Source organism: Macrotis lagotis, chromosome X (assembly GCF_037893015.1).
Source record: "Macrotis lagotis isolate mMagLag1 chromosome X, bilby.v1.9.chrom.fasta, whole genome shotgun sequence".
Classification (NCBI taxonomy): Eukaryota; Metazoa; Chordata; class Mammalia; order Peramelemorphia; family Peramelidae; genus Macrotis; species Macrotis lagotis.
In genome coordinates, this window is record NC_133666.1 from 67,731,056 (window position 1) to 67,758,140 (window position 27,085).

General features: G+C 42.5%; 2 protein-coding genes and 1 pseudogene across 3 annotated transcripts in view; 1 reads left to right on the forward strand and 2 right to left on the reverse strand.

Moving 5' to 3' along the window:
- Positions 1–3,564: 3,564 nt before the first annotated feature.
- LOC141501610 (magnesium transporter NIPA2-like) lies at positions 3,565–10,521 on the forward strand (annotated as a pseudogene).
- A 1,985-nt stretch (positions 10,522–12,506) lies between these two features.
- On the reverse strand, positions 12,507–14,582 carry TIMM8A (translocase of inner mitochondrial membrane 8A). Its single transcript, XM_074205752.1, has 2 exons — positions 14,401–14,582; positions 12,507–13,520 (listed from the first exon to the last, which is right to left on the reverse strand). Exons 1-2 carry the CDS (start codon positions 14,524–14,526, stop codon positions 13,359–13,361), a joined length of 288 nt encoding a protein of 95 aa, XP_074061853.1. The 5' UTR covers positions 14,527–14,582; the 3' UTR covers positions 12,507–13,358.
- Positions 14,583–17,679: 3,097 nt separating this feature from the next.
- The window catches only part of BTK (Bruton tyrosine kinase), a 39,240-nt gene continuing 29,834 nt past the window's right edge, over positions 17,680–27,085 (reverse strand). The window contains exons 13-19 of one of the 2 annotated variants that reach the window (XM_074208402.1): positions 24,959–25,033; positions 24,301–24,472; positions 23,553–23,769; positions 22,500–22,564; positions 21,801–21,919; positions 21,019–21,176; positions 17,680–20,180 (exon numbers count right to left, since the gene is read on the reverse strand). In XM_074208402.1, coding sequence (XP_074064503.1) covers positions 20,109–20,180; positions 21,019–21,176; positions 21,801–21,919; positions 22,500–22,564; positions 23,553–23,769; positions 24,301–24,472; positions 24,959–25,033 — 878 coding nt within the window. In that variant the 3' untranslated portion in view covers positions 17,680–20,108. The remainder of the gene's footprint in view (positions 20,181–21,018; positions 21,177–21,800; positions 21,920–22,499; positions 22,565–23,552; positions 23,770–24,300; positions 24,473–24,958; positions 25,034–27,085) is intronic. The other variant, XM_074208403.1, reaches the window with a different exon arrangement.

Sequence of the window (27,085 nt, forward strand, 5' to 3'; positions counted from 1 at the left end):
GGCTGTGCACGTGCGCCTGCACGCTCTGGGCGGGGTTCCGGCCGGGGGGGGGGGGCAGCTGGGCGCGAGGCCGCGGAAGGGCGGCTGCGGAGGGGCGGGGCGCGGCGTCCCTTCGCCCCTCCCTCCCTGGTCGCGTGGGCAAGGCGAGGTCAGGGCTTGGGGAGCGCGCACCCGGCTTTTAGGAGAAAGGTAGGCGGGGCGGGAGGGGCAGGTGTGGACCGCCGAGCGGGCCGAAAGGGATCCCAGCCCCGGCCCTGCCCTCTCTAGGCATCCCCAACAGCTTTCCCCTGCAGCCTGGTGTTTTGGGTACCCCTCTGCCCCATTGTAAAAAAAAATGTATGTGTTCCCAAGGGTGACGCCCTGAGCGGGAGGAATGACTCACACAATGAGGATGAACACAGCCATCTGTTTTTAAGGAAAAAAATCATATGCTGTCCCCGCCCCCCCCCCATCCTGCCTTAATGCTCCAGCAGCTCCCCTGGGAGAGTCAGCAGTGGGGAGAGGAAAGCCAGGGGGTCACTTAGCCCAAAGAAAACCCTCAACCTAAAAGGATTGTCCCCCCCCCCATCATTGGATCCAAAAACCTTGTGGGAAGATGCTAAAGGCTTCCCCCAGGCCTCAATTTCACACCTCCCATCCTTTAACCAGGCCGTTTACCTGGCTCTGGTTGGATTGGACTGACTAAACACCAGCTTGGGAGATGCACAGAATCCTGACAGTCCAGGGGGAACCTTAAATATAAAGGTGGGAAATGGGAAAGGAACTGGGCTAAACTTACCAATGGATATTGTGACTGAAGAACATCTAGGGGGCTTCTTATGTTTCATCTTAAACTTCTTTAATTTAAATCAATTTTGAAATTAAAAATGGTTACATATAATCAATAGAATTTTCTTTTTGGTTTTCAGTTCTTTGAGCTTTAAGTCTTTGGTTGTTTTTTTTATATCATCATGATTTACCTCACTATCCTTCCTCTTCCTAGAAAATCATTCCAAATTATAAATAGTATTTTTTTCTTTTCTTTCTTTTTAGGTTTTTGCAAGGCAATGGGATTAACTGGCCTGCCCAAGGCCACACAGCTAGGTCATTACTAAGTGTTGGAGGCTGGATTTGAACTCAGGGACTCCTGACTCCAGGGCCAGTGCTCTATCACCTAGCTGCCCCTATAAATAGTATTTTTAAGACAAAAAAAAGGAAATAATCGGCACAACTGATCAGTTCTTCAGAAAGGCTTTTGGAGCTCCCACCTCTGCAAAAAGGAGCAGAGTATCTTCACATATTTCTTCTTTGGAGATAGGCCTGTTCCTTATAATTTTGCAACTAAAATTTGAAAAATTAATTTCAGTTACATTTGGGATATTTTTAGACTGATGGGGAAAAGACAATTGTTTTGTATTTAACAAATGTTTATCTTTTTTTAAAAAAATTGCCTGGATTTTCACTTGAACCCAATGTGTTGTGGAAGCCTATAGTGTTTAGTGAATGATAAAGGGGATGCATGCAGAAGAAAATCAGAGTAAACGATTACTTACAGCTAAATTGGAACTTGAGAAATGGGTTGAATTAATTAATATAGGTGAGAAAATGGGTGAAAAAATCCATAAATCTGAACATAAGAATGGAGCTAAGAGCAAAGAAATTAAGAAAAGTTAGGAGATTGGAACAGGTTGAATTGGGCTGAGAAGAGAGATTAGGAGCCATAAAGACACTGAAATATGAAATTGGACGATTTATTACAAAACAGCCATTTTAGAAACATTGGCATGCTGAATTTGTTCTGTAAATGGCAGGAGGAGTCTAGGTGTTGTGTCATATTACTGGAGAATTACTCTAAATTACTAGAAGTTAAGTTCAAAAGCAAGACTCATATATAGCTATATTGTATACATGCATACATGTAGCTTCCCTTCAGTATTCTTTAATATCATTGCTCCTGCTCCCTTTCAATTAAGTTACTTTGGATTTTTTTTTGCCTCCAGAATCTCAATATATTTCATGCTAACAAAGCAGACACCACATGTATGGCAACATCTCTATATTTAGATTGCCTAGTCAGTGCCTTAGTTAATGAATGCTTGTGAATGAGGAACAGGAAGAGGAGTAGAATCTGATCATTTGCCTGCCTTTGAAAAAAATCAACTTTAACAACACACCTAGAGCATGTAAATCCTTTTCAGGCTGATTACATAAACCTAAAACATTTAAGCAGCTTCAAAGAAAAAGCCAACACACTGTCCACATGCCAGGGATGAGAAAATGAGGCAATATGCTCAAGAAGAAGGGTTAAAATTGAAACAGTTGAATTGTCTTCATAAAAATCAGATGATCACAGTGAAAAATAAAATTACTCAAAAATAAAGTTATTCAGTTTGATCAACTGTCTTAAGTCTTCAAGATCTTCTCTAACCAGCCAGTTTGATCATTTAATGCTGCCCTCAGAAGGATTATTTTGGCACCTGGTCTTCATGAATCTATAGTGTAGGTGTTTAACTTTGTGAAAGGGTTGTGTCCTCAAATTTGCTTTTAAAAAAAATTTTTTTAACAGGATAAGTGATGATCTGAGGTGATGTCTGGTCATATTACCTTCTATATTGGTCTGAGCTTGGCTGTCAGCTCCAGCATTTTCATTGGTGCAAGCTTCATCCTAAAAAAGAAAGGACTTCTTAAGATTGCCAGCAGGGGCTCTGTGAGAGCAGGTATGGGAAACTGTGTTCCTGGGTTGCTTTGTCAGAGTTTTTCTTTCCTCTTGCTTCTTACCTTTGGGCTGAAAAGATAGATGGTGTTAATATGGAAAAGAGGCTAAATGGTAATTTGTAGTTGGTATATTTACTAATTGACTCAAATATGGTTGAAATTTGTTTAAGGGTAGGTTTTAGGATTGCCTCTGAATTTGATTATCAGTAATCATGATAATAGAGGAGAGAGATAACAGTTGAGAATGTGATGTACTTTCTGGTTTGAAGAAGACCTGATATTTTGAAGGTGCTGTACCGAAGACATGGCAGTTACTTAGTAAATCTCTAGAAATAAGTGATTTAAAGAGAACAGTGGATAGCTTCCGATTTTTAAAAGCTTGGTCCAATATAATAGATACCAGAATTAGGTTTTATTTGCTTCTGCTCTTGCTGTCCCAAACCCAAATCGTAGTCTTTGGGGCAGAGTTTCCCTTCCCTGGATGTATTGAAAGGAACTGCCACAGGTACTGGGTGCTGTGATGAATCTTTTGCATTGGCGATTCGCAAGTCCTGGTCAAAATGCTAGGTCTTTTGGGAACTAAAAAGAGAAAGGAAAAGAAAAATTTTTAGAACGTTGGCAGGAGGAATCCAAGACCCCTCCAAATTATAACAGGTCAGTAAGAATGGGACAATTGTCTTTTTATCCAAAGAAGAATGTTTCAGTTGTACTGTTGCTCTCCTTTATGCCAGTCCTTTAGGTCTGGTAGACTTGTTACTTCTGTTTTTTCTTTTAGGTCATGGTGGCCATGCCTACTTAAAGGAGTGGCTCTGGTGGGCTGGACTATATTATCCAGTAAGTTTTTTGGTTTGTTCATGAAGTTGCAGATTGAAAAGTAAATAGCAAAATAAGGCAGCCATTTATTTTAGAATAAGATGAAAAGGTGACCATTCCACATTAAGCCTGAAAAACAGTTTTTTTCTATTGTATTTTTTTAGGTTTTTGCAAGGCAAATGGGATTAAGTGGCTTGCCCAAGTCCACACAGCTAGGTACTTATTAAGTGTCTGAGACCGGATTTGAACCCAAATACTCCTGACTCCAAAGACAGTGCTTTATCCACTACTCCACCTAGCTGCCCCCTTCTATTGTAATTTTATTCCACCAATTGTATTCTGGCAAAGATACACGTAAATATGTATGCTAGATTTTTGATCACATTGATTATAACCTGGTTTGGTATCGACCAACAAGCTCTCATGATTTTCTCTTTTGTTTCTAAATGCATGTTTCTTTTGCTATATCATGAACACTAAAATGTGTGAGTATACTCACAGATGGTCACATAGGTAGAGACCCATATTACTCCCCCCTTCCCTTAAGAGAAACCTCTTTAGTATCTTTCTATCTCCTATCCTAGCTTCTTGTCCATTTTCCAAGTAGCCAAATGAATAGCAGTGACAACATGGCTCCTGGGGCCTTGGTTTAAAGTCACAATACTTGTGCCTCTCACTGCTCACAGATGACTTCCTAGAATAGCTGTATGAACCAGGGTGACATGCAGGACTATCATAGTGCTTGGAGGTGTTTGGGAGCTTCAAAGTCAAATCCTGCCTGCTCAGGCTTTTGTTCTTTTTTGGGGGGGGTAGAAATAAAACAAAAATTATTAAAAAGGTTACAAGACATAAGGAAGAGAGAGAGAGAGAGAGAGAGAGAGAGAGAGAGAGAGAGAGAGAGAGAGAGATAAAAGAACAGCTAAGCTAAGCAGCCTTGGCTGGGCCATGGTCAGAGAAGACTGAACCAGCCCTGAACTGGAGTCCAGCTCAGGTTTTTATGTCTTGTCAGGCTTTTGTTCTAATATAATGGTCTCGTAGTCATAGTGAAATGAAGTGCTTATCACTTTCTGTTGGCTCTGTAAATTTATTTAACATTGAATCACAGAGTCCATATTTATTGATATTTAGCACAGTACGAATTAGGGTGCAATACTCAACCCTTGCTTCCTGGGCTTATATTTCCAATCTGCCACGGCTGCAATCAGTTACAAATCCACAAGCTATTGATCTCACTTCTGCTCAGGAATTGATGTCATCATGGAAGAAATCGAATAGAAGAGCTCAGAAAGAAGTTTATTGTGTATGTGCACGTAAGAGCCCAAGACTATACTAGAAGACTTGAGGAACCGTGTGGATGAATGAATGAAGCATTTCCCATGTACTGAACACTGAGCTAAGCCCTTGGGGCACAAATGGAAAAGCCAGACGCTTGATACTCTTAGGGAGCTCACATTCAAATGGGTGGATAGAGAATAACCTATTTGGGAGATTTTCACTCCAAGTGGAATGTAAAAGTTAGGGCACAGCCGCAAACCAGATGGTCTGGCCTCTTCTATAATGGTATCTTTACTGTTAAAATCTTATTCATTTCTGAGGTTGAACCATCAGGCAGGACCAAGGATCTTGGCAGAAGAGCTCCTTTTTTTTAGGTCTTCAGTAACTGTGGCTGTTGCACCTTCTGGAGCAGTGGCCAGGCTGCCTCTCTACAGGGTTGCTAGCTGAGGACACTGGGCTGTAAGAAGGCTCTTGGGCCCAGGGTTCTGGGATCTCCTCGTTGGGATCTGAAGGGAATTGATGGTGAAGGTGGTGATGGAGGTGCTTTCATTTGTCTGGCACATGCTGCCTCCTGTTTTTCCTTCAGGGTGCCTGACTGCTTCATCTAGGCTGGCTAGCCTGCCCTGTGCATGACAGGTGCTAGGGCTGACTGACCTGCCCCCCTTTTCACAGGAGTTGCTTCCCTAGATGATGACAGGATCAGTGGTCTGGGAGGTGCAGTCACTCTCAAGGCTCCTGTGCCTATCAGCCTGTTGGATTAGTTAGCATTTGTTATGGTGACAAGGAAGGTGGGCCCTTCCTCCACAATGATGACTGGAAGGCTGGAAGCAGACCTGGTGATTTGAGGGGACATTGTTATTCCCAAAGTTCTTGGGTTCAGGGTGCTCGACTGTCTTCATCAGGATCCAAGAAGAGACGGTGGTCAACCTTCAGTTGCGATAGATAACGTTGTACTCATGCCAAATTTTGTATGTAATGAAGATCACTTTCCTAACCAAGAAAATTGCTTCTTCTTTGCAGTGGGAGTTGGAGAAGCTGCCAATTTTTCTGCTTATGCTTTTGCTCCAGCCACACTAGTAACACGCCTGGGTGCACTGAGTGTATTAATCAGGTAAGCAGTATTCAGGTGCTTTATTTGTCCTAGCAATATAAAGTGATGATGTAGTATTGCTCGAAAAATTTCACACCATTTTTCCAACATCCTGGTTATCTTGCATTCTTTTCCTAAAGTTTAGTTACTGAAAGTGTTTCACTTCCTAGGAGAAAACTGCTTTTCTTTTCCTTAACTCAATCTAAGGGAGAAAGTTTCATTTTAAAATTTCACAAATCTACTATTGTGATGAATTCTTTTTCATGAATAAGGTGGTTTGTTTTCTTCCTACCTCCCAACCCTAACTCAGCTCAACTTACCTATTTCTGCATCCACTTTTGGGAGCTTTTATTTATCTTCCTGTGTCCTCTACTGTTCTTTTTTTTTTCTTCCTAGGATCTGCTTGACCCAGTTAAATGCTTAGCTATCTCACTCCTGCTGAAGTTTTGATTGTGAGAACTCTTGTGAACAAGTTTGTTTTCACTGCCATTTAGAATCTTCTCTTGAGTCAGTACGGTATTGCTTTAGAGATAAGTGTTATTGATGAAGGAATCTCTGCCTGCGTTTATTGACATGTTTTATGTTTTCCCTCAGTTCAATTTTGTCCTCTTACTTCTTGGATGAGAAGTTGAACATTCATGGGAAGATTGGCTGTGTGCTAAGTATTTGGGGCTCAGCAATGATGGTGATCTATGTCCCATAGGAGGAGATAATCTTCACCTTGGCAGAGATGTCTGAGAAGTTGAGAAGTCCAGGTACCATCCAGGAAATTTTGGCATGATTTTGACATGAAATACTTTAGTATGACAAACTCCTCCATCAGAATTTTAGTTTCTTTTTTCCCCCTTAATGGGAGAGGATAGATGGTTTGGGTAATCCCTGTTTTCTACACTGTTCCAATCTGATACTTCACTCCTCTGATTGCTATAGTTTCTTAGACTTGTACAAGCTCTGGTATATAGTATTCAAAAGAACTCACAAATGTGATTAATAAAGTCCAGTGTATACAAAATACACTGTTTGAGACCGAGATGATTATTTCTGTCTTCCAAGATTATTTCCTGTCTTCCAAGAAGGTAATTTCCACGAAGTTGCCGTGAAATTTGATTTTCTGTCAGATGTACTCAGATTAGTGTAATCAGAAACAGAGGCAGGTACTGAGAGTCTGGAGTTTGGTGAATTAGAAAATCAAAGTATCAAAAGTAGATTATGGAACAAATTGGTTGCCTTGACCAAAGATTTTATTGATTAATGACCAACCAACTGATAAGGTGCTGCTTTACATTTAGGAAGGCTAAATTCAGACAGTAGATATCATCAGCAGAACCCTATATGAAGCCTTTCCAGCTTGGCCTTTCTAGGTTTGTGTCCTCTGTGAATTGATAAGCTTGATGTCTCTGCCTTTATCGAAGTCATTGGTTAAAGAGTGCTGAACTGTTTGGCACTGAGCCTTTCTAGTTCGTGTAGGAAGTCTATATGGAGCTAATTTAAAGTAGCAACAGCACCAAAGAGGAACCTAGAAGTTTGATACGATCATGTCCCTTTTATCTTTGAAATGTTTGTTGCTGTTGCTACTTTAAATTAGCTCCATATAGACTTCCTACACAAACTAAAGCTAGAACTGAAAATAAGATCCAGTTTTAACATATCACATTGATCCCAAATTAATAAGACCCAGGGGTCTAGCCTGTGGAGGTCCTTTGAGATCCTAATCCTAATTCAGCCTTTCTAGGTTTGTGTCCTCTGTGAATTAATAAGCATTCTGTCTCTGCCTTTATCCAAGTCTTTGGTTAAGGAATGCTGAACTGTTTGACACTGAGCTAGGGCTTGTGAACATCTCATTCCAGATGTTCCAACCCTAATTCATTACCTTCCCTCTAGCTAGTATAGATCCCTTATGCTATCTCACAGAAAGTTATCTTTTTATCCCCCATTAAACACATATGATTTCATTTCACAGGTCTTCTGTACCTTAGTTTTGGAGAGTTACTTGGGAAAGACCAAAATGAAACTGGCTCATTCAGGGTCACACAGCTAGAATAACATGTAAGGGCCAAGGCCAACCTCTTCTACTAAGCCAGCTACTTCATAGCTGTATCATGGAAGTTATCTTAAGAAAACTTCCATGATCTGGGCAAAGGATGTAATTTATTATGTATGGCTGAAAGAATCTAGAACTTTTATATTTGTAAAGAATGGCTGATATTTACCCTCCACTTACCCTGTTGATAGCTTGGCTTCATTTTTCTTTATTGGTTCTCAACAACTTGTATATTTGTAAAGAATGGCTGATATTTACCCTCCACTTACCCTGTTGATAGCTTGGCTTCATTTTTCTTTATTGGTTCTCAACAAATTATGGCACCACGCCATACAGCACTCTGATCTTTCCTCTCTCCCCCCAGCTATTTTCTCTCTGGAGGATTAACCAAGTGAGGCAAACACATCCTTGCTGGATTTCTCATTTTCCAGAGTTTACCCAGATTTAATCATTCATATGATTGCTCACCTTTTTATGTTTTGGGCACTCTAATGTAGCTCCAAGCAGTACTTCCAGTTGGAGAATTATTAATTTGATAGCTCCAAACCCTATTGGCCATTTGCTCCCTAATGAATTCCCTACTAATGTACCTATACCCTGATCTGATGTATGCTCCCCCCCACCAAGTTGTTTTCTGATAGGTATTTTTGATGTAGAAACTGTCCTGCACATTAAACCTTTTTTGATAAGGACAGATAAAAGGAGAACATTTAGTACTAAGACCTTAATATGTTTAAAAGACTTGCAAATTGATTCACTGTGCCTCTTGCTGAGATATTTGTTTTAAAAGATCTGGCATTTCCCATGCCTGTCACACATGACTGAAATGATTAACATCAACAACAAAAATGTTTGTATAATAATAGATTTTGGATTTTTATATATTGGATTATTATTTATATTTTTAATTTCATTCTCTTTTTTTTCCTCAGGATTCATTGACTTTGCCATCTGTATACTGGCCAGTTCCACTCTTCTCATCTTTGTGGTAGGACCTCGATATGGCCATAGTAATGTCCTGGTATACATTCTGATCTGCTCCTCAATTGGTTCCCTTTTTGTATCTTGTGTCAAGGGTTTGGGCATCTCCGTGAAGGAGCTGTTTTCTGGGAAGCCTGTCCTGAAGGACCCCCTTGGTTGGGTGCTCTTGTTTTGCCTGGTGATTTGCATAAGCATTCAGATTAACTATCTGAACCAGGCTTTGGACATTTTCAATACCTCAATAGTTACTCTCATCTATTACGTCCTTTTCACCACAGCTGTCATGACTTGCTGTGCCATTCTTTTTAAGGAATGGCAGTATATGGTCCTTGACAGTGTCATTGGCACAATTAGTGGTTTCCTAACCATAATTTTTGGTATTTTTCTTCTTCATGCTTTTCAGGATATCCCTTTTTCTACTAACCTGATATATTTTTCTTGGAGGTTACGTTCAGGTAATTCTCATGATCCCCCCCCTGGAGGAAAAATGAAAGTCAAAATCAGCCTCTCCTAGATGGAGGTGACTCCAGCAAAGATTTCCAGAACATTGATGTTGAAGAATTTGGAAATCTGTGAATTATCTTGGGCAAAATACTGTTTCCATTGGGTAAAGTGGCCTATGTACTTTTGCTTTAGATCTGCCCAGGCCTCTGACATTCAGCCAGACTAAATCTATTCTGTTGTGGAGAGGAACAAATTAATGCTTAACTAGTAAACAGTGGAACCTTCCCAATTGCCATGTTGTTCCTAAAGTTTCATTTGCTTCTCTTGCATAATATGCTGAGTTATTGTAAGCCAAGGTGCTCAGTGTATATGTTAATATATGTGTCTATAGACACCGATGAAGTATTTGTGAAAAGAACTGTCTCTTCTTCATCAGTCTAAAAGCATTGATGTTAGTCTGTTTACTTGTTAGAATTTCAAATGAATGCTAGTCTTTTTCAAATGTTTTTAAAGGTGTTTTCATGTCACTTTTAGTGCTAACAATCCTGACCAGCCTGGAGTTTGCATGAAGGACTTTGAGTATAATTCATAATAACTGCTGGCTGCTACCATCTTCCTGGTAAGAGAATTGGATTCTAAAAATAATGTTCCAGACAGTATTAACAACCCCAAGCCCCATGCCCATGCCCACCCCACCCCCACCCACCCCAACAAACTCTTGTATCTTCGGTCCTGGAGGGCAAAGATTATTTAGCTACCCAGAACTTCTGTTCCAGTCCTAGCAGACCCTCTTTTATACCTAGAGAACTGAGTCTGCCCAATTCCTGTAGCTGATGCCATTAAAGTACATTCAGAGTCACTTGTAATATAATGTGTGCAAGAGTAGAGGTCCTCTGTCTCTGTTTTCTTAAAGACTTCAAAATCTAGTGGCAGCTTCCACATGAGGACAAACAGCAGTTATAGGTATTATACTTCCTGTCTGCAAGTCATCTTGGCATTTTCCTGGAATAGTAGCAATGTACTGTCTATAGGAGGCTCCTGGTGAGTTTGAAAGAGATCACCAATCACTAGAACATAAGCTCCTAAGAGGGCAGGGGAGACTGGCTTTTATTTTTGCATCCATACTTGATGCTTAATAAATGTTGATTCTTGATGAGTAATATAGGCATTTCTGGTACTCTTCTTCCTTCTAGGAATAGCTTCAACGTTCTTTCCAATCACACTTCCAGAAGGAAATTCCAATTCCATTTGGAGAAATTCAAACAGCAGTACACTCCTGCAACTTTGAACTCAATTTCCCCCTAGCTAGTATAGACTCCTTTTGCTATCTCACAGAAAGTTATCTTTTTATCCCCCATTAAACACATATGATTTCATTTCACAGGTCTTCTGTACCTTAGTTTTGGAGAGTTACTTGGGAAAGACCAAAATGAAACTGGCTCATTCAGGGTCACACAGCTAGAATAACATGTAAGGGCCAAGGCCAGCCTCTTCTACTAAGCCAGTTACTTCATAGCTGTATCATGGAAGTTATCTTAAGAAAACTTCCATGATCTGGGCAAAGGATATAATTTATTATATATGGCTGAAAGAATCTAGAACTTTTATATTTGTAAAGAATTGTTGATAAAAAAAAATCATAGGAGTCAGAGCTAGTTCAATTCCTGAACCTGAGGCTGAGATTGAGGAGTCCAGTATCATACAGATTCTAAGGGGTAGAGATGTACTTGCTTCTTTGATTCATTTCTCCAAAAGGGCAGCTAGGTGGCACTGCAGTGCAAGGAATGGGGGAATGGGGTGAGATTAGTCAGAAAGACACCTTGCTGAATTCAATTGTAGTCACTTGTTTCCTCATCTATACAAAGAGGTGAAGGATATGGCAAACTACTCCAGCATCTTTGCCAAGAGAACCCCAAATGGGGTCACAGAGACATTCCTCTAAAGGAAAATAAACAAGTGATCCAATGTTTTTGGTGACTAAACTGGGCCATAAACTACTTCAGATTTATGTACTGAGGTTGCCTTTTATTTGTTGTAGTTGTTAAAGCAGCAAATATGAAGTGGCTGCAATAAGGCATGGCGCTGGCATACAGAGAAGAGGAATTTGGCAACCTCACATATCCACAAATCACAGTATGTAGAACAAGAGAAATTAAGGGGGATAGGGAGGGGCAGCTCTGCAGAGGAAGCCTCTTGTAGTTTGTGTCTTTATACTTAGAATGATTTGGATGGACTACCTATTCTGGATTTAATAATAAGGACCAGACTAGGAAGGCCATTTCTTTAAAATAAAATCATTACCTAATGCCTGTCCCTCAAAAGCAGTATGGCTCTGCTTACCTTCACAAATCCTTTATTAATCCAGTCTGGTTTTAATCATTCCTGTACTAGAGTGCCCCCTCCAGCTGTGAACTCAGTGCTTCCTTTGTTTTGTATCTGTTGTCCAGGTCCCTAAATATTCTCAAGTAATTTTCATGTGTGAAATTATTTTCTATATTTTGTCTACATGCCAGAGAGTTTGAATGTAGGAAAAAGTCCAATTCTTTGTTCCTTCCAACCCAGTAGTCATGCCTGTAAATTTGGAAAGGACCTTTAAAATCATAATGCCTTAACTCAGATCCACAGCTTAGTAAGTTGAGGCTTAGAGATGTTGACTTGCCTAGGGTCTCCCAGGTTCTATAATGGAGAGCTAGGACTAGTATTAACTCTGGCCCTGATTCCAAATCCCACTTTTCCTACTCTACTACCACCTCCCCTCTATTTAATAGTTGAGGACATTCAGCTAAGGTGTATAAAGCCTTATTTGAGCATTTCTAACTCGGAGATCAGTGCTTTGAGATCTGTCTAGGGGAAGAGTGTCTCTGACAGCTATCATTCTGTTCTGCTAAAAAAAACATCAAAAAAAAAAACCCCAATGTGATCATCTTGGGGAAAACAAACCTAATACCACAGGTTGGGGGCTCTTCCTAGAATTGGGCATTACATACAACAGTAACTCAGCAAATCCTTGTTGAGTGGCCACTTGAAGTCCCAGCACCAGTTTATGTTTGAATTAACTACAAGGCATTTAGCTAGTAAAGGCAGCATTGGAGGTAAAGGACAAGGACCAGAAGCCCTTAACTCTGCCAACTGGAACCTTCGGCCAGCTCAGCATTACTCTCAGTTGTCTGAAATGGCCTTTCATTACCCTGTAAGTATGAGGAAAGTGCTCTGTAAACTCTGAAACACTACAGAAATGAATTATACAGGTGTTGAGTAGTCAGAACCAAGGAAAGAAAAGTTTTGGTAAAAACATGTCAACCTGAGGCAAAGGTTTTTATTTCAGTAATCAGAAGATTTGCAGTAAATGAACAATGAATCAATGCCCCTCTACCTGAAACTTGGCTAGATGGGGTGACGGCTGGTTTAAAACCTTTACAATTAAAATTCAGGCACAGCTTTCAGTCGCTTAATACCCTGAAACTGAGGGCAAATTATTCCCATTTTGAGACTGCCAAGGAGGCAAAAATTATATTCATTAGATAACTGAGCTAGATTTCTCTGCATCCAAAGGCCTCTAGCCTCTCAGCATTGTCGACTGAGACCTATTGTATATAGGTTATTTAAAGTAAGTCACAGTAAAGGAGAAAGATGGATACCACTGTGAGGCCCTCCCAAAGGTTTGAATTTAACAGGTACAGATGAGGGAGTCTACCTTACATGGTCCCAGTTTGAATACCTACAAAGAAGCCAATGGAACGTTAAGAACACATCCCTGTATATAGTTTTAAGTGTACTTAGTAGTCTTCCATTCAATTGCCCGCAATGTTCACAAAACTGGCATTTCAAAACAATACAAATCGTTAACTCCCAAACTTACAAAACTGTTCCTTGCTCATTCAGATAACAGAACATCCCAAAGGCTGGGATAAAAGATGTTAAGTCTATCTTCCCACAGCCTTTTCTTTCATAATCAACCCCTCAGTCCTTTTTTTTGAACTATAAAGTTTTTTTGGAAAATAGAACAGTTATGCTGAAGAATCAGTCAGACAAGCTTTCGGTGAAGGCTGGTCTGGACTTTTGTGTCTGCTCCAATCGGTTCAGGATGAACTGGCTTGTGTCGATAAAACGCTCCACACAGTTAACAAAACAAGTTTCAGCTCGACTGTCCAACTTGGGCCCAGGCTTGTCCATGCACTTTTCCTGCTCAAGAAAAGATATATGATCATAAAGAGATATTTTATATACATATATACATGTATGTATATATTTGACAAGGAAAAGAAACAATTTTTAATCACACTACTTTAGAATTAAACAAACATTGGAAAGGGTAAAGGGGGATAAGGCAAGGTTTTTTTTATTTTATTTTTTTTTATAAGGCAAGGTTTTTACCAAAAATTGCAAATTCTCTTTTTTTTGGTTACATAACCCTACATACATACATACATACATACATACACTTGTCTCCAAGTCTTTGTTCCTCTTGGCTCTATGGAACTGTCTGCAGGGGGAACTGAATGGACACACAGTGCTGACATAAGCTGGCCAACTTTCACCTAACCTTTGGGCTGGTAAACTTTGCTCCCCAAAGGAGTTATTGTGATCTCAGTGATCCAACAAAGAAGGCAGAGCTTTGTGGAGGGTGAGAGATGGAGGCTCCCACCTCCTCACTCGGAGAATTTCCCTTCCCTTCATGGCCAGGGAAGGAAAGTTGCCTATTACCAAGAGACAACCTGAATTAGTCTAGAAGCGTTCACGTTCTTGGGTTCCATGGGACCTGAGCTTCCGAAAGGGAAGACCCCGGGGCAAGGGTGGGCTCCCATGACATTCTTGTCCCGCACAGAGCAGCAGCACCAAAGGGCGGGGCCGGGGCAGGTGGGAGAGAGGGGCAGCCTTTAGAAGGGGCTACGGTCCGCAGTCCCGATTCAGTCCCCTCGGAGCTGACTGCGAAGCCCTGATTTCCAAAGGGCCACTCCAGGGTTCGAGGTGGGGTCCTTTCTACCTTCCCGGGTCCCTGAGGTGGAGTGGGGCGGGGCAGGAGGCGGAATGGGTGGGCCATCCCAGGCTCCCAGCTTCTCACCCAGCACAGTTCAGTCATCTGGTGAACCAACTGCTGAAAGCGCTGCTTCTGGGTCTCCACCTCGATGAAATGCTGCAGCTGCGGGTCCACGTTGCCCAACCCCGCCATGGCATTAGAGGAATCCATGCCGACCTGGCCCCGCCAGCAACCAGGAGCCCGCCAGCAGAAACAACCCACCGACCTTCACGTGTCTTCAGGCCGGAAACGGAAGCAGATCCACCGGCTCCGGCACGGCTCCGCCCCCACCGATTCTCCTCACCCACTCCCGGGCTCCTGGCTTGTGCGTTCGCGCCTGCGCATGGCCTCAGCCAATGGCTGGGCGGGAACCGGAGGGGGAACAGAATAAATAAGCTACGCCTATACGTGGCCTGGACCAATGGCCGGGCGGAAAAAAAGCAGCGAGGGCACGAACGCACTGCGCCTGCGCTTCACCTGGACCAATGGTGGGGGATAAACTAGCGAGGGCACGGGCGCGCTGCGCCTGCGCGTAGCCTGAGCCAATGGCCGGGCGGTAAACTGCAGAGTTCGCAGCGCTTGCGCGTTATCTGGACCAATGGTTGGGCGGTAAATTGTAGGGAGCGCAGGAGCACTGCCCTAGCTGCGCACTTCCGGCTTTAGGCCCGGCTACCTGGACGGGGCGGAGTCGGGAGCGGAACTCTTAGCAGCTTCGCGTGCTTCCACCACCATGCACTGCCTCAATTTCTACCTCTGTAAAATTGGCTTGGCCTTTCGAACCTTAGCGTTCACCAAGACTCCAACCTAATTGCGGGGAACCCCAGAGGCCCCCTTGGTAGCGCCTTCTGTGGGCCGTGTCTATAAAGGCCCCAATGCAACATTTAGCAGGCCCTGCCCCTGTCTGGGCCTCAGTTTCTTTTTAAGTGAGGGACTTGGGCCACATGCCTTTCCTGGGCCCTACAAGCTTTAATTGCAGCATGGAAAATCACAGAACCTGGCGCTGGAAGGGTCCACAGGCCAACCATTCTCCTACTTCAAAATAAGTCCTAAACTTCTGTGCTTTAGCATAATTCCTAGGGTTAAAAAATGGCCCCTAACATTAAGCCTAAAGTCACCCCGTTCGTTGTTCCTGCTGCTTTTCTCTGAGGCTGCCCAGAACCAGGCTAATGTCTCCCTCCTGCTCAATCCCAATTCAGTGACCTGCAGCCTGCTACCTCTCATGCTCACCACTCCTCTCTAAGCTCCTTCACCATCCTGGTCTCTCTCCTCAGGCTTAAACGTTCTTAAAAGGTGGTACCCAGACAATCTGGAGGATGTCGTCTTTCCAAGGCACAGGACCTAGGAACTATCAGTCAGCCAACAAACATTTTTAATGCACTTCCTTTGCTAGACACTGCTAACCTGTTGGGGATGGAAAGAAAAAAATTAGCCCCTACCCCTAGGAAGCTCACACTCTCATGGAAACATCGAATACATAACACAGGGCCTCAAGCCAGTTGGTATGAGACTCTCGGTGGTGGGGGGCAGGGAAGAATTGGTGAACTAGAGCTTCAGCCTTTGTACTAGCTTCTAGCACTTTCTGGCTTCCAGCTTCAAGAGAGAAGATGGAAAATGCCAGTTTTACTTTAGGATGCTGAAGGGCCAATCAGACTCTCCAAAAAGGATGACATAAGAACAGCCAGCAGCCTTTAGCATGTGTCTCTCCCCAACTTGATACTCTAGACTTCAGGGAACTCCCCCTTGGGAAGTCTGTCTGTGTTTCTCACACTGTCTCTTAATGGAAGAACCCCTTCACTCTGCATTGTTTGCATATATTCTCCTATGCATTCTTTATCTGATTTCTGTTTGTCTATCAGATTGGATAGATGGGTTTCTTTACTATTTACTAAAGGACTAAAGGCTTGGCTATAAAGCTGGGGTTCTCTTTTTCCAGTTAATGAACAGTGACCAGTAGTTTTGCTTGAACCTGAAAGTCAAATCCCTAGATTGACTGTTTAAGAGAGCAGATAAATAGAATTCTAGCTTTGGGTCTCCTCCCCTGGAGGAAAGAAGAGTAACCAAGCCTCTGGCCTCAAACCCTTTCTTCCTCATTTAGTAGAAATTCAAGTGTTTCTTGGAGAAAGATGGGGGAGAAGAGACTAGAGATATTTCTTATACTTCCCACTTCCCTTGGCATCACATCCTATCTGTAGAGGATAACCTTGACTACAAATATATATGGTGTAAATTGGAGGTGATCTCAGAGGGAAGGCAGATCAGTGGGGTGGGCTGGAAAAGTTTTCTTGAAGAATGAGAGATTTAAACTGAGATGTGGAGGAAGCCATTAGGCAGAGATGAGAAGAGAGCTCTCCAGACATAGGGGACAACCCATGCAAAGGTCCAGAAATGGGAGTTTTTGTGTCAGGAGCTACCAGTAGTGCAATGTAACTGGGAGCACTAAGGAGGGGAGCGAGGTGTAGAAAGACTGAAAACGTACGAAAGAGCCAGGTTGTGAAGGGCTTTAAAAGACAATCAGAGTTGTATGTGTACAACCTATATTAGAATGCTCCCTGCCATGGGGAAAGGGGAGGAAAAGTGGGAAAATGTGGAACTCAAAAGCTTGCAAAAGGATGAATGTTGAAAATTAACTTTTCATGTCATTAGAAAAAGAAAATATTTTTAAAAGTCAGAGGATTTTACATTTGATTTTGGAGGTAATAAGGAGTCACTGAAGTTTGAGTACATGAAGTAGGGAGTTGGGAGGTGACATGGTGGGACCTGTGCTTTAGACTGATCCTTTGAAGACAAAGGATGTATTGGAGTGGGGATAGCCTGGAGGCCAGGATCACCCCACCCCACCCCCAGCAGATACTGTAGTAATCAAGCATGAGGACCTGTACCAGGGTGAGGGGACTGTGAAGGGAGAGAACAGGATGTCTATTAGAGATAAACAAAGACACAAGAACATTGTGAAGTTACAAAGTACAAGATTTAGCAACTCACTGGGATGGGGAGGAAGAGAGTCATGGAGCAGTGAATGTGAGTAAAGTTGCAAGCCTGAATTACTAAAAGAATGCCGGTACTCTTGCCAGTAATAGAGATGCTGGGAGAGAGGCTGATTTGGAAGGAAAGCTGAATTTTGTTTTGGATATGTTGAGTGGAAGATGTCCAAAAGATGGTGATGCACGACTGGAAGAAGTTGGGAGATAGGTTAGGGCTGGATAAATAGATCCTTGCATCATATTTTCGAGATGACTGCTTTTTTCCCTGAGAGTGAAAGTAAATATAGTGAAGAGGGACCAGGACAAAGGCTTGGAAGACCCCCTTGGGTAGTGTGCAGGAATTGGTATTAGATGAAGATTCAGCAAAGGAGACTGAGAAAAGTGAATGGACAGCTAGGAGGAGAAACAGGAAAGAGCAAGGTCATGAAAACCTAGAGGTGGGAAGAGTAGCCAAGAGAAATATGTGATCAGAAGTCAATGTCTGCAGAGGAAGTGAAGAAGGATGATTGAAAAGAAGCCATAATGACATCTGGCAATAGAAGAAATCATTAGATATTTTGGAGAGAACACTTTCAGTGTAATGATGAGGTCAAGATGCCAGTTTTTTAAGGGTTTTGAGGGAAAGGAAAGGAACTAGGAGCACAAATAGGATAAGGTTTTCTCATGGTGCCCTGGTCCTGGCAATTATGTCTCTCAGGGCAGCCAGGATCACATGACCAGATTCCTACATCCCACATATTGTGCTTATTCTAGCCTACACTGAAAACTATTCTCTGTTTTTCCAAAGGCTTTGGCTGAAGATAAGATGGTGATTAACAATCAGATGGGGGAAAAAAGATGGCTAAGAGGGTTTCATAGTTTACTGGATAGGATCCTAGACTTGAAGTTATGAAGATCTAAATTCAAATCCTGCCTGAGATATTTATGAGTTGTTACCTTCTATTTCTCCTACACATATCTTCTATCTGCATAGTTAGTTGTATGTTGTATCATCCTTCAGAAATGAATCTCCTTGAAGATGGTCTGAAATGTGTTTTTACCTCTCTGTATTCCCATGCTTAGCACAGTACCACCACAAAAGTACATTTTTAGAATGCTGGCTGACTGAGCCTGGCAATTTACTTAGTTTTTCTGTGCTTCAGTTTCCTCATTTATATAATGAGATTATATTCATTGACTTGTAATAAGATTGCATCCATTTCCCTCCTCCCTCTTCCCTGTAATTTCTGAGGACCCACACTCTAGGAACATTAAGTCTTAACTCCCTGATTAAAGGCATTCATATAATGGCTGAAAAACAGCTTGCTCATAGTAATCCTGAGAAGCATATGCCTACCTTGGATTGCTCAGCTTTGGGAAGTGAGTACCTATGGGAATGGTTTAGCTCTCAACCAGCCTTCAGGTCCTGTTTGTTGAATGAAACAGGTCATCCCGGGCTCTTCAAGGGATCAAGAGGAAGGTTGATTCCATAGTTCATAAGCCTAGCAGAATTTTTCTGGGGTGTTGAGCTCAATAGAACGTAAGCCAATTGAAGGCAGAGCCTTTTTTCATTTTGTCTCTGTTGCCAGCATTTATTTAGCAAAGACTAGGGACTTAATAAATGTTTGTTGGATTAGATTGAAACTAGGAATAATAGCTATAAATGATGAGAAGGCATATTTAACCATTACAGCTGTCTCAGTGTAGATGAGGCTGCTTTGTATTTTCTGTGCATCTGTTTTGCATCTGGAAGAGAGGCAGTGTGATATAGCTGCAACTGGCTCTGGAATGAAGAAGGCCTGGATTCAAATCTTGAAGCTTACACTAAATAGCATGACTATGGTCAAGTCATTACTTATTATTCACATTTAGAGCCCTAGGCCTCTCTGTAAACCAAAAGTTAGAAACACAAGTAAGCTCTACTCATGGAGAAACCTGACAATCAGTTTTCTCCGCCAGTGGAAATCACAGATCCTGACCCAAATACTTTGCATTGACTGGTCTTTCTCCTACAGAATGTCAACTCCTTAAGCTAGGCCTGTTTTGTTTTTCTCCTGTTCTGTTGTGTTCAACTCTTTGTGACCCCAACTAGGGTTTTCTTAGCAGAGGTACTGGAGTAGTTTGCCATTTTCTTCTCCAGCTCATTTTACAGATGAGGAAGCTGAGGCAAGCAGGGTCAACAGCTAGGAAGTGAGTGAAGCCACATTTGAACTCAGAAAGAAGAGTCTGGTTCCAGACTCTAGATCCAGTGTACACTGTACCACCTAGTGGCCCTATTTTTTTATTAGCCTAGTGCTTTGCACACCCAATAGTGTGAACTCAATTAGGAAGCACTATTTGCCTGCTTTTGTGTGAGGACAAAAGTTAGCAGAGACCCAAGCACTTTTGTCAAAAATAGTTCCCCCATCATGCCTGTTATTATGACCACTTCTTATCACAATCAACTTAAGCCCACCCAAAGGGTTTATTTGCACATATGCACACACACATCCACATCCATACGTCTATTACACATTTGATCTTACTGCTAGTACAGATTTTTCTCTCCTAGAGCAATGGCATATTCTGAAGAATGGAACTACTGTTCATCAGCTTTGGCCCTGTCCAGTGAAAGTCCCTGGGGATCTCAGGTGTATGGTATAGCTGTTAAGGAATGCCCCAACCCTCTCCCTCACCCCTTCCCCTTCCCTTTCCCACCCAGACCCTGGAAGCCTGGAATTTCTTCAGAGAACAGTGAGTGAGCAAATGGAGCAGGGAGGGAAGATGAAAGGAACAGGAGGTGGGTTGTCCAGTTCAGGATTCTTCGTCCATCACATCCAGAATGTTGCTCAGAAGAAGTTTGAAAGTGGGGCGTTCATCTGCTTTCTGGACCCAAAGAGAAAGAACATTGTTGGGAAGGGGCAGAAATCATGGGCCTCCTGGCCATGATGCATCACTTTATTTATATTCTATGGAAGTGCATCAGAACAGTGTGTAAACAAGTCCCTGAGAATTGGGGTGACTTCTCCTTTGCCACATAACCCACCTTCAGTGTTTCCCAAGTCATCTGGCCAAGGGGAAGGAGAGCAGCATGAAAATTCTGTTCTGACTCCAAGCCTCCCTTACCCTCCACAATTAGACATTTATGTACCAGTGTTCTACTGGGGAAAGGTGAAGTACCAAGGGCAGGAAGGTCTAAGCCCAGGACAAAACCTCAATTTGGGTTACCAAGGGATAAAGAGTGGTTATGAAGGGGCCTCTTGAAAGGAGTGGAGGAGGACTTAGTGGAAACTAGGAAGGTTCCCTACTTGAACAAAACAACAGTTGGGAGTTTTTTTTAATTAGGTAATTTCAAAATAGTTTGTTTTTAGGCCTTCAGGACCCATCACCTTCACTTAAGGTCACAGAAAAGAAAGGTTGGGAAAGGACCAATGCCACACACAGGAGAGGACTCTGAACTTCTGATTGCTTTCTACGAATGAGGCCAGGCCTGGCACAGACCTGCTTGTGTGTATTTGGCTGCCTGACTATACCTGTGGTAGGAAATTACAACCCATTCAAACCCTGAGCTAGCCTTTAGGTTCTCTATGAATTACAAAGCAAGGAAAAGGGATCTGTGCAGCAAGCAATCTGTGGCCAAGTCTTATGTTTCTTGGAAAGTGGGAAATGGGTACCTTGTTAGTAGCCTGGGAAGACTATTTGTGCTAGTAGGAAGAAGGCTCACCTCATGCCAGCAGCTATACATGATGGTATACACCCGCTCTGAAGCCAGCTGAGGCCGATAGAGCCGGAGGCCTTTGGCAATGTGTTCTGCTGTTTCACTGTTACTAAATCTCTCATATGGCATCTTTCCCAGAGAATAAATTTCCCACATCAAAACCCCTATGAGGCAAGAAAACCCAAATAAAAACAAAATTAATTATATGTATTTATGAGACTGGGCAAATCACTTCACCTTGTTTACCTCAGTCTTATCCCAGAGGGGTCATGAAGAGGTAGACATGATTGAACCCACTCAAAATCAACCACTCAAAATCAACATATCTACACTTAGTCTCTGAAGATGATACCCTACTTGATAAAACTGTAGGCCTCACAAGCCCCTTAATGTGATTCCAGATACTAAAGACCACAGCTTCTTGGAGTGTAGCATAAAGGAGGTGTTACCTTCCATGGTGTTGTGGCACAGAGGAGTTGTCTTAGTGAAGGAGAGACCTGGGGTTGAATCTGTTCTCTGGTCCTTACTAGCTGTGCGTTCATGGATGAATCACTTAGTCTCTCTGAGCCAGTTTCCTTATAAAATGTTTTTTCATAAAACAGGGCTCATAATACCTCAATATTCCCCTTCCATACAGGAATATTGGGAGAATCATACAATGGGAATGTAGGGAAAGAGCCCTTAAAATACTTTAGAAATGGCAGTTGGACAGCTGGGATGATTATTTGAGCTTCTTTTCTGCTTCTTCCTTTCTACTATTTCCTCTCTGTACTACCTTGTCTACTCACCAAAAGCCCAGATGTCAGATTTGCTACTGAACTTGCTATACATGAGGACTTCTGGTGGAGACCACCGAACTGGAAATTTGGATCCTGCTGAGCTGGTGTATTCATCATCCAAGACATACCTACAAGAGATTTAAGTCAAATTGTTGATGTTCATCTTGCTATCTGCCTGGACTTCTGGACAGAGACAAAAAAACCAAAGCAAGGGGAGGGTCAGCCACATGTTTCATGTTGTTCAACCAATCTCTTCTGGAAAAAATTAGGCAAAAGACATTCAGGTTCTACTTAAATCAGGACAGAAATGGAGGGCCAACGTCATTGGACAATGCTATGCACAGTGGTCTATTGTTTTCTTTCTATAACTGATAAGCTTTCTGAGTTGGCTTCATTGTCACATTGTGTTGGGATCCCCAATTGGGGGTGAAAATTACCTGCATGACTAGGAAGAAGGCAAGCAGTAAAAACAGCAAGACTATGACAGGAAGAGAACCTATAATGAAAGAAGTGAGGAGGAAAAGAGGCAGGGCCAGAGACAGAGATCAGAGATCGGGGTTAGGTCAGTGAACTTAAAATGACTCGGAGGGGAAAAGCAGGAAGCTAGGGACAAGTACTGGACTGAGCAACAAGATGGAGAGAAGATGAAATAGCCATAGTTCATTTCTATTTTTCAAGAAGGGAAAGAGGATGAGGAGACACACTGACCTGGAGAGACCAAAGTCAGATACTTTGACAATCCCTTGGTCATTGACCAAACAGTTTCGAGCAGCCTGTGGAAGAAGAAATGTCAGTGAGGCCACATTTGCTTGAAATCCCTCTAGGGGAATCCTTGGGGGACCCTTCAGAAGTGTTTGTTGAGTTATTGTTGACATCAGTAAGACACGTTTTGTTTCTTCCATGTAAGAAATCTCTCTAAATCCAATGGGATTATCCTTTGACGTTTTCTGTATTCCCAGAACACAGTAGGCATTTTAAAAATGTTTCTTGACTCTGAGACTCACACCTGAATATGTAGATAATGAATAGAATCAGTGGGCTTTCCTTCCCACATGCAGTTAGTAGGGAACCTATTCTTCTAGGGAGATGTTAAACTACAACTAAATGGGGTCCAATTTGGGGCTCAAAAGCAATCCAACAGGGTTGAGCAGAGGTGTCCTCAAAGGAAGGTGCTCCTGAGTCTTCATGCTTTCCTGGATACTGGGAAAATGAAAATAATACTGACCTGAGAGATCAACCCCACCCCCACCCCTGCCACTATCACTGCCACTACCTCTAGCCCCAGAGGAGCTGGGGAGAAAGCACACGTATGATGCCAAACCCATGAGCTTTGCAGCTGAGGCTGAGGTAAAAGGGCAGTTTTCCTACTCAGAGAGAAGCTAGGAAAATGACACCGAATTACCAAATTCATTCCCATCTCCTGAATCCCTGTCTGAAGTATCTTCTGCTGTCTGGGTTCTGTTCCCCCTTTGAAATTAGTCACCTTCTCTTCACAAAACCCCAGGATTTCTATGGAGCCTTTCACCTGTCCCATTCCATAGGTACCACATCAGTGGATTACTCCAGTTATAATGCTAGGCAGAGGAGGCACATCTTGCTATGAACCTGTGCTGCTCCATGTGTAGCCTTAATTGGAAGACTTCCATGGAAGACCAGTTCTCCACCCTGCCTTTCCTCAAACCCAGTCCTTAATCACAACTCTCCCCACATGCTCCCCCACCCTGCCTTCTTTGCAGTCACACAATCCCCCCAAGGTCCTACTAGATCTCGGTGAAGGAACTGCTTCGATTCCAGATAGTCCATGGCCTCGCAGACATCCCTGCACATCTCCAACAACTGCTGGGTCTGGAAGCGGTGCCGCATTTCCCTCAGGTAGTTCAGGAGGCAGCCATTGGCCATGTACTCAGTGATGATGAAGATGGGACGCTGCTTGGTGCAGACCCCATATAACTGGACCAGTTTCTCATGTGACAGGTTCCTACAGGATAGGTAAGAGATCCAGCCTCCCCTGTTGCTCCATAGAGTAGTCAAGGAAAGGCTGGGGAAGACTAGATCTGATGAAGGAGCCAAGAAACATCACCAGAGCAAGTGGTCCTGGTGACTATATTGCCTTTCTCCATCCCTTTCCCCCCTCCAGCCCCTAGTTGTGGCCAACACTTCAAGTCCAGTACTCAGCGGAAACTTGGAATGACTTAATAATCCAACACCGGACAGTCATGGAGACTACCTACTTGAGAGAAATGGCTTTAGTCCATTGCATTCAGGCTATAGAAAAGACACTGGAAACAAGACTGGCTCTGGCAGCATCCTTTTCCACACCCACCCTCTTAATGCTGATAGAAGTAGGACACCCCAGGACCAAGACTCCCACTTGTCACAGTATTAACCCCAGGTCCCGGTCCCAGACCTCTGAAGTCAGACACAATGTACGGCACACTCACATCACAGTGTAGTGTGCCTGTTGATATAGACACCAAAGGTTGGATGGAGAGTTTGGGCAGTAACTCACATCATGACTTTGGCTTCCTCAATGAACTCATCCTCTGACATGGAGCCTTCTCTGATCATCTTGATGGCCACGTCATATTGGCCTCTCCATTTCCCATACTTCACCACCCCAAACTGTCCAGTCCCCAGTTCCTTCAAGAATGTCAGGTCCCTTGGATCAATCTCCCATGACCCTATAACAAATAGCAGCTTTTGTGTGATTCTATGGAAGAGGAATCATATTGGAGGGGAGGGTCTATGCTACTGGAAGGATTGGGATATGGGATCAAGGGAAAGTCACAGTGCATCTTTCCTCATAGGACTGCTTTGGCATTCCCTGCCTGGACTTCTGGGAGCTTGGAATGTTGGAAATAGTGCTGTCTTAAGGTAACGGACTGGTTTAGATGACCTCTTTGATGAGGGTCTTTCAAGCCCTAGCATCCTCCAATTTCTCCTAGTGGGTACTCATGGAAAGAAAACAGAAAAACAAGTGCTGCTTGGAGCCAGTCTGGTAGTCCTGGAAGCAGACACTGCATGGCAGTGTTGCTGTAAGGATCATTCTGGGGAAACTCAGGGCTGACCTACTTCTACCTCAATTCTGCAGACACTGAGAGAGACAGGAGGTGAGGGTGGGGTGGGGAGGAAAACTACTCGATTCAGGTCAAGAAAGAAGCAGTTACCATAGCCCAGCCCTGCTGTGGAGGGAGCGTTCTTGTTTTGTTGAGACACTGGATACTTGAGTCTGGAGATGAGCCCTGAAATACATAGCAGGGGGTTCCACCTGCCTAACTCAGCTTCTAATTCTGCCAGGGCCCAGGTGGCCACAATTGGGGCAGGAGAAGCTGAAGGCCTTCCACACAGAGCTGCCTGGTGCCAACTCACTTACATAATCCCACATTGTCTGCAATATCACAGGACTGATGTCTCTTCTCCCCCCACCCCCACCAACTTCTCCCTCTTTCTCCCCTCAAAAAGTACATTCATGGAAGAAGGAAAGTATGGTTCTCAATAGCAATATACCCCTATAATGTGGCTCAAATCTGGCATTCTTAGACAGCTAGGTGGACCTGGAGGCAGGATGATCTGAGTTCAGATCCAGCCCTGAACATGTACTAGCTGTGTGACCATAGCCAAGTAAATGAGGCTCTATTTGCCTCAGGTTCCTCATCTTTAAAATACAGATAATAACAGCATCTGCCTCCCAGGGCTGTGAGGATCAAATGAGATATTTATAAATATCAAATGAGATATTTATAAAGTGCTTAGGATAAGATGTGTAGCCTAGATCAAAGCGATCCATTATTATACTCATTATTCAGGTGGTTTTTTTTCCTAGTTGTTCTAACTCCAACTGATTCATTTCTCCCCTTCTCCAAACTATCCCTATAATTAGAGCCTAGGCCACACAAGCTACCGCTTCATTTTGTATTGACTATGAGCTCCATGAGAGGAGAGGTGATAGCTTGCATTGAGCAGAAACATAGGCATTGTGGGTAGAGGAACTGACCTGGAGCCAGGCTGACTTGGTTTGCTAAAATCTGTTTCTGACACATAATATTAGTGTTGTGTGACTATGGGCAAACCACAATTAACTTCTTTCAGTCTCAATTTTCTCTTCTGTAAACTGAGGATAATTATACCTATTCCAGTACCTCTCTCATAAAGTTATTGTACAATAAAATTGAGACAATCTATGGCAGGTGAGTTCTTTGTCTTCTTCATGTCATGCCTTCCCCTCTGGTGGGTTAGTGAAGCTAAGGACCTCTGCTCATAATCGTGCTTATTGCTTACATTCATAATTGAAAGATATGCTAAATCTCAGGCAGAGGCTAATGAAAATCAAGATTTCATTTCTTTCCCCATCTAAGTTCACAGATTTGGATTCCACAGATGCCCAGTTTTGTTACTTCTGTTAAATTTAAAATATAACTTTTAAAAATTATTCATTTAAAACTTAAATGTAAAATGAGAAATGAAGAACATTTTCATGTATACAACAGAACATAGATTCAAAATAAACCAATACATTTCCATTTCAAACTGTTTATATTTTTTGAAAACCTATATAATAAATGCCACACATTGTTTTCAAAGTTACCCAGCTTTTTTGTGCTCCCTTCTAAGTTTTCTCTTGTTCTCTGCTGTGAACTTTGTATTTCTTTTTTCTTCCTTCCTCCTCACCTACCCTACTAGGGAAGGCTACAATTAAATACAAATATATACATTTATATATATATATATATATGTATATATATATACATATATATATATATATATATCTCCATACTATACATATTTTTATTTGTCAGATCTTTCTCTGGAAATGGATAGCATAGTCCTTAATTGGTCTAACTCCATGTTTTTCTAAAATCAACTAACTCTTAAGGTAGAGGGATAGTATAGATGACCTCTTTGAGGATCTTTCAAGCCCTAGCAACCTACAGTTCTGTATCCCCTGTTTCTCTTAGTGGGGAATCATGGAAAGAGAGCAGGAAAAAGTCAAGTGCTACTTGGAGCAGCTCAGTTGACCTGCAAGCAGGCATCATGGCAGTGTTGCTACAGGGTTCACTCTGGAGAAACTCAGGCTTGACCTACTTCTATCACAGTAGTATTCCATCACAATCATACACCTCAACTTCTTTAGACATTCCCCAGTTGAAGGGCATCTATCATTTTAGTCAATGTGACAGATGTAAGCTGATATCTCAAAGTGGTTTTAATTTTCATTTCTCTAATCAATAATAATTTAGAGCAATTTTTTCACATGACTATATATAGTTTTGATTTCTTCCCAGAAAAACTGCTTG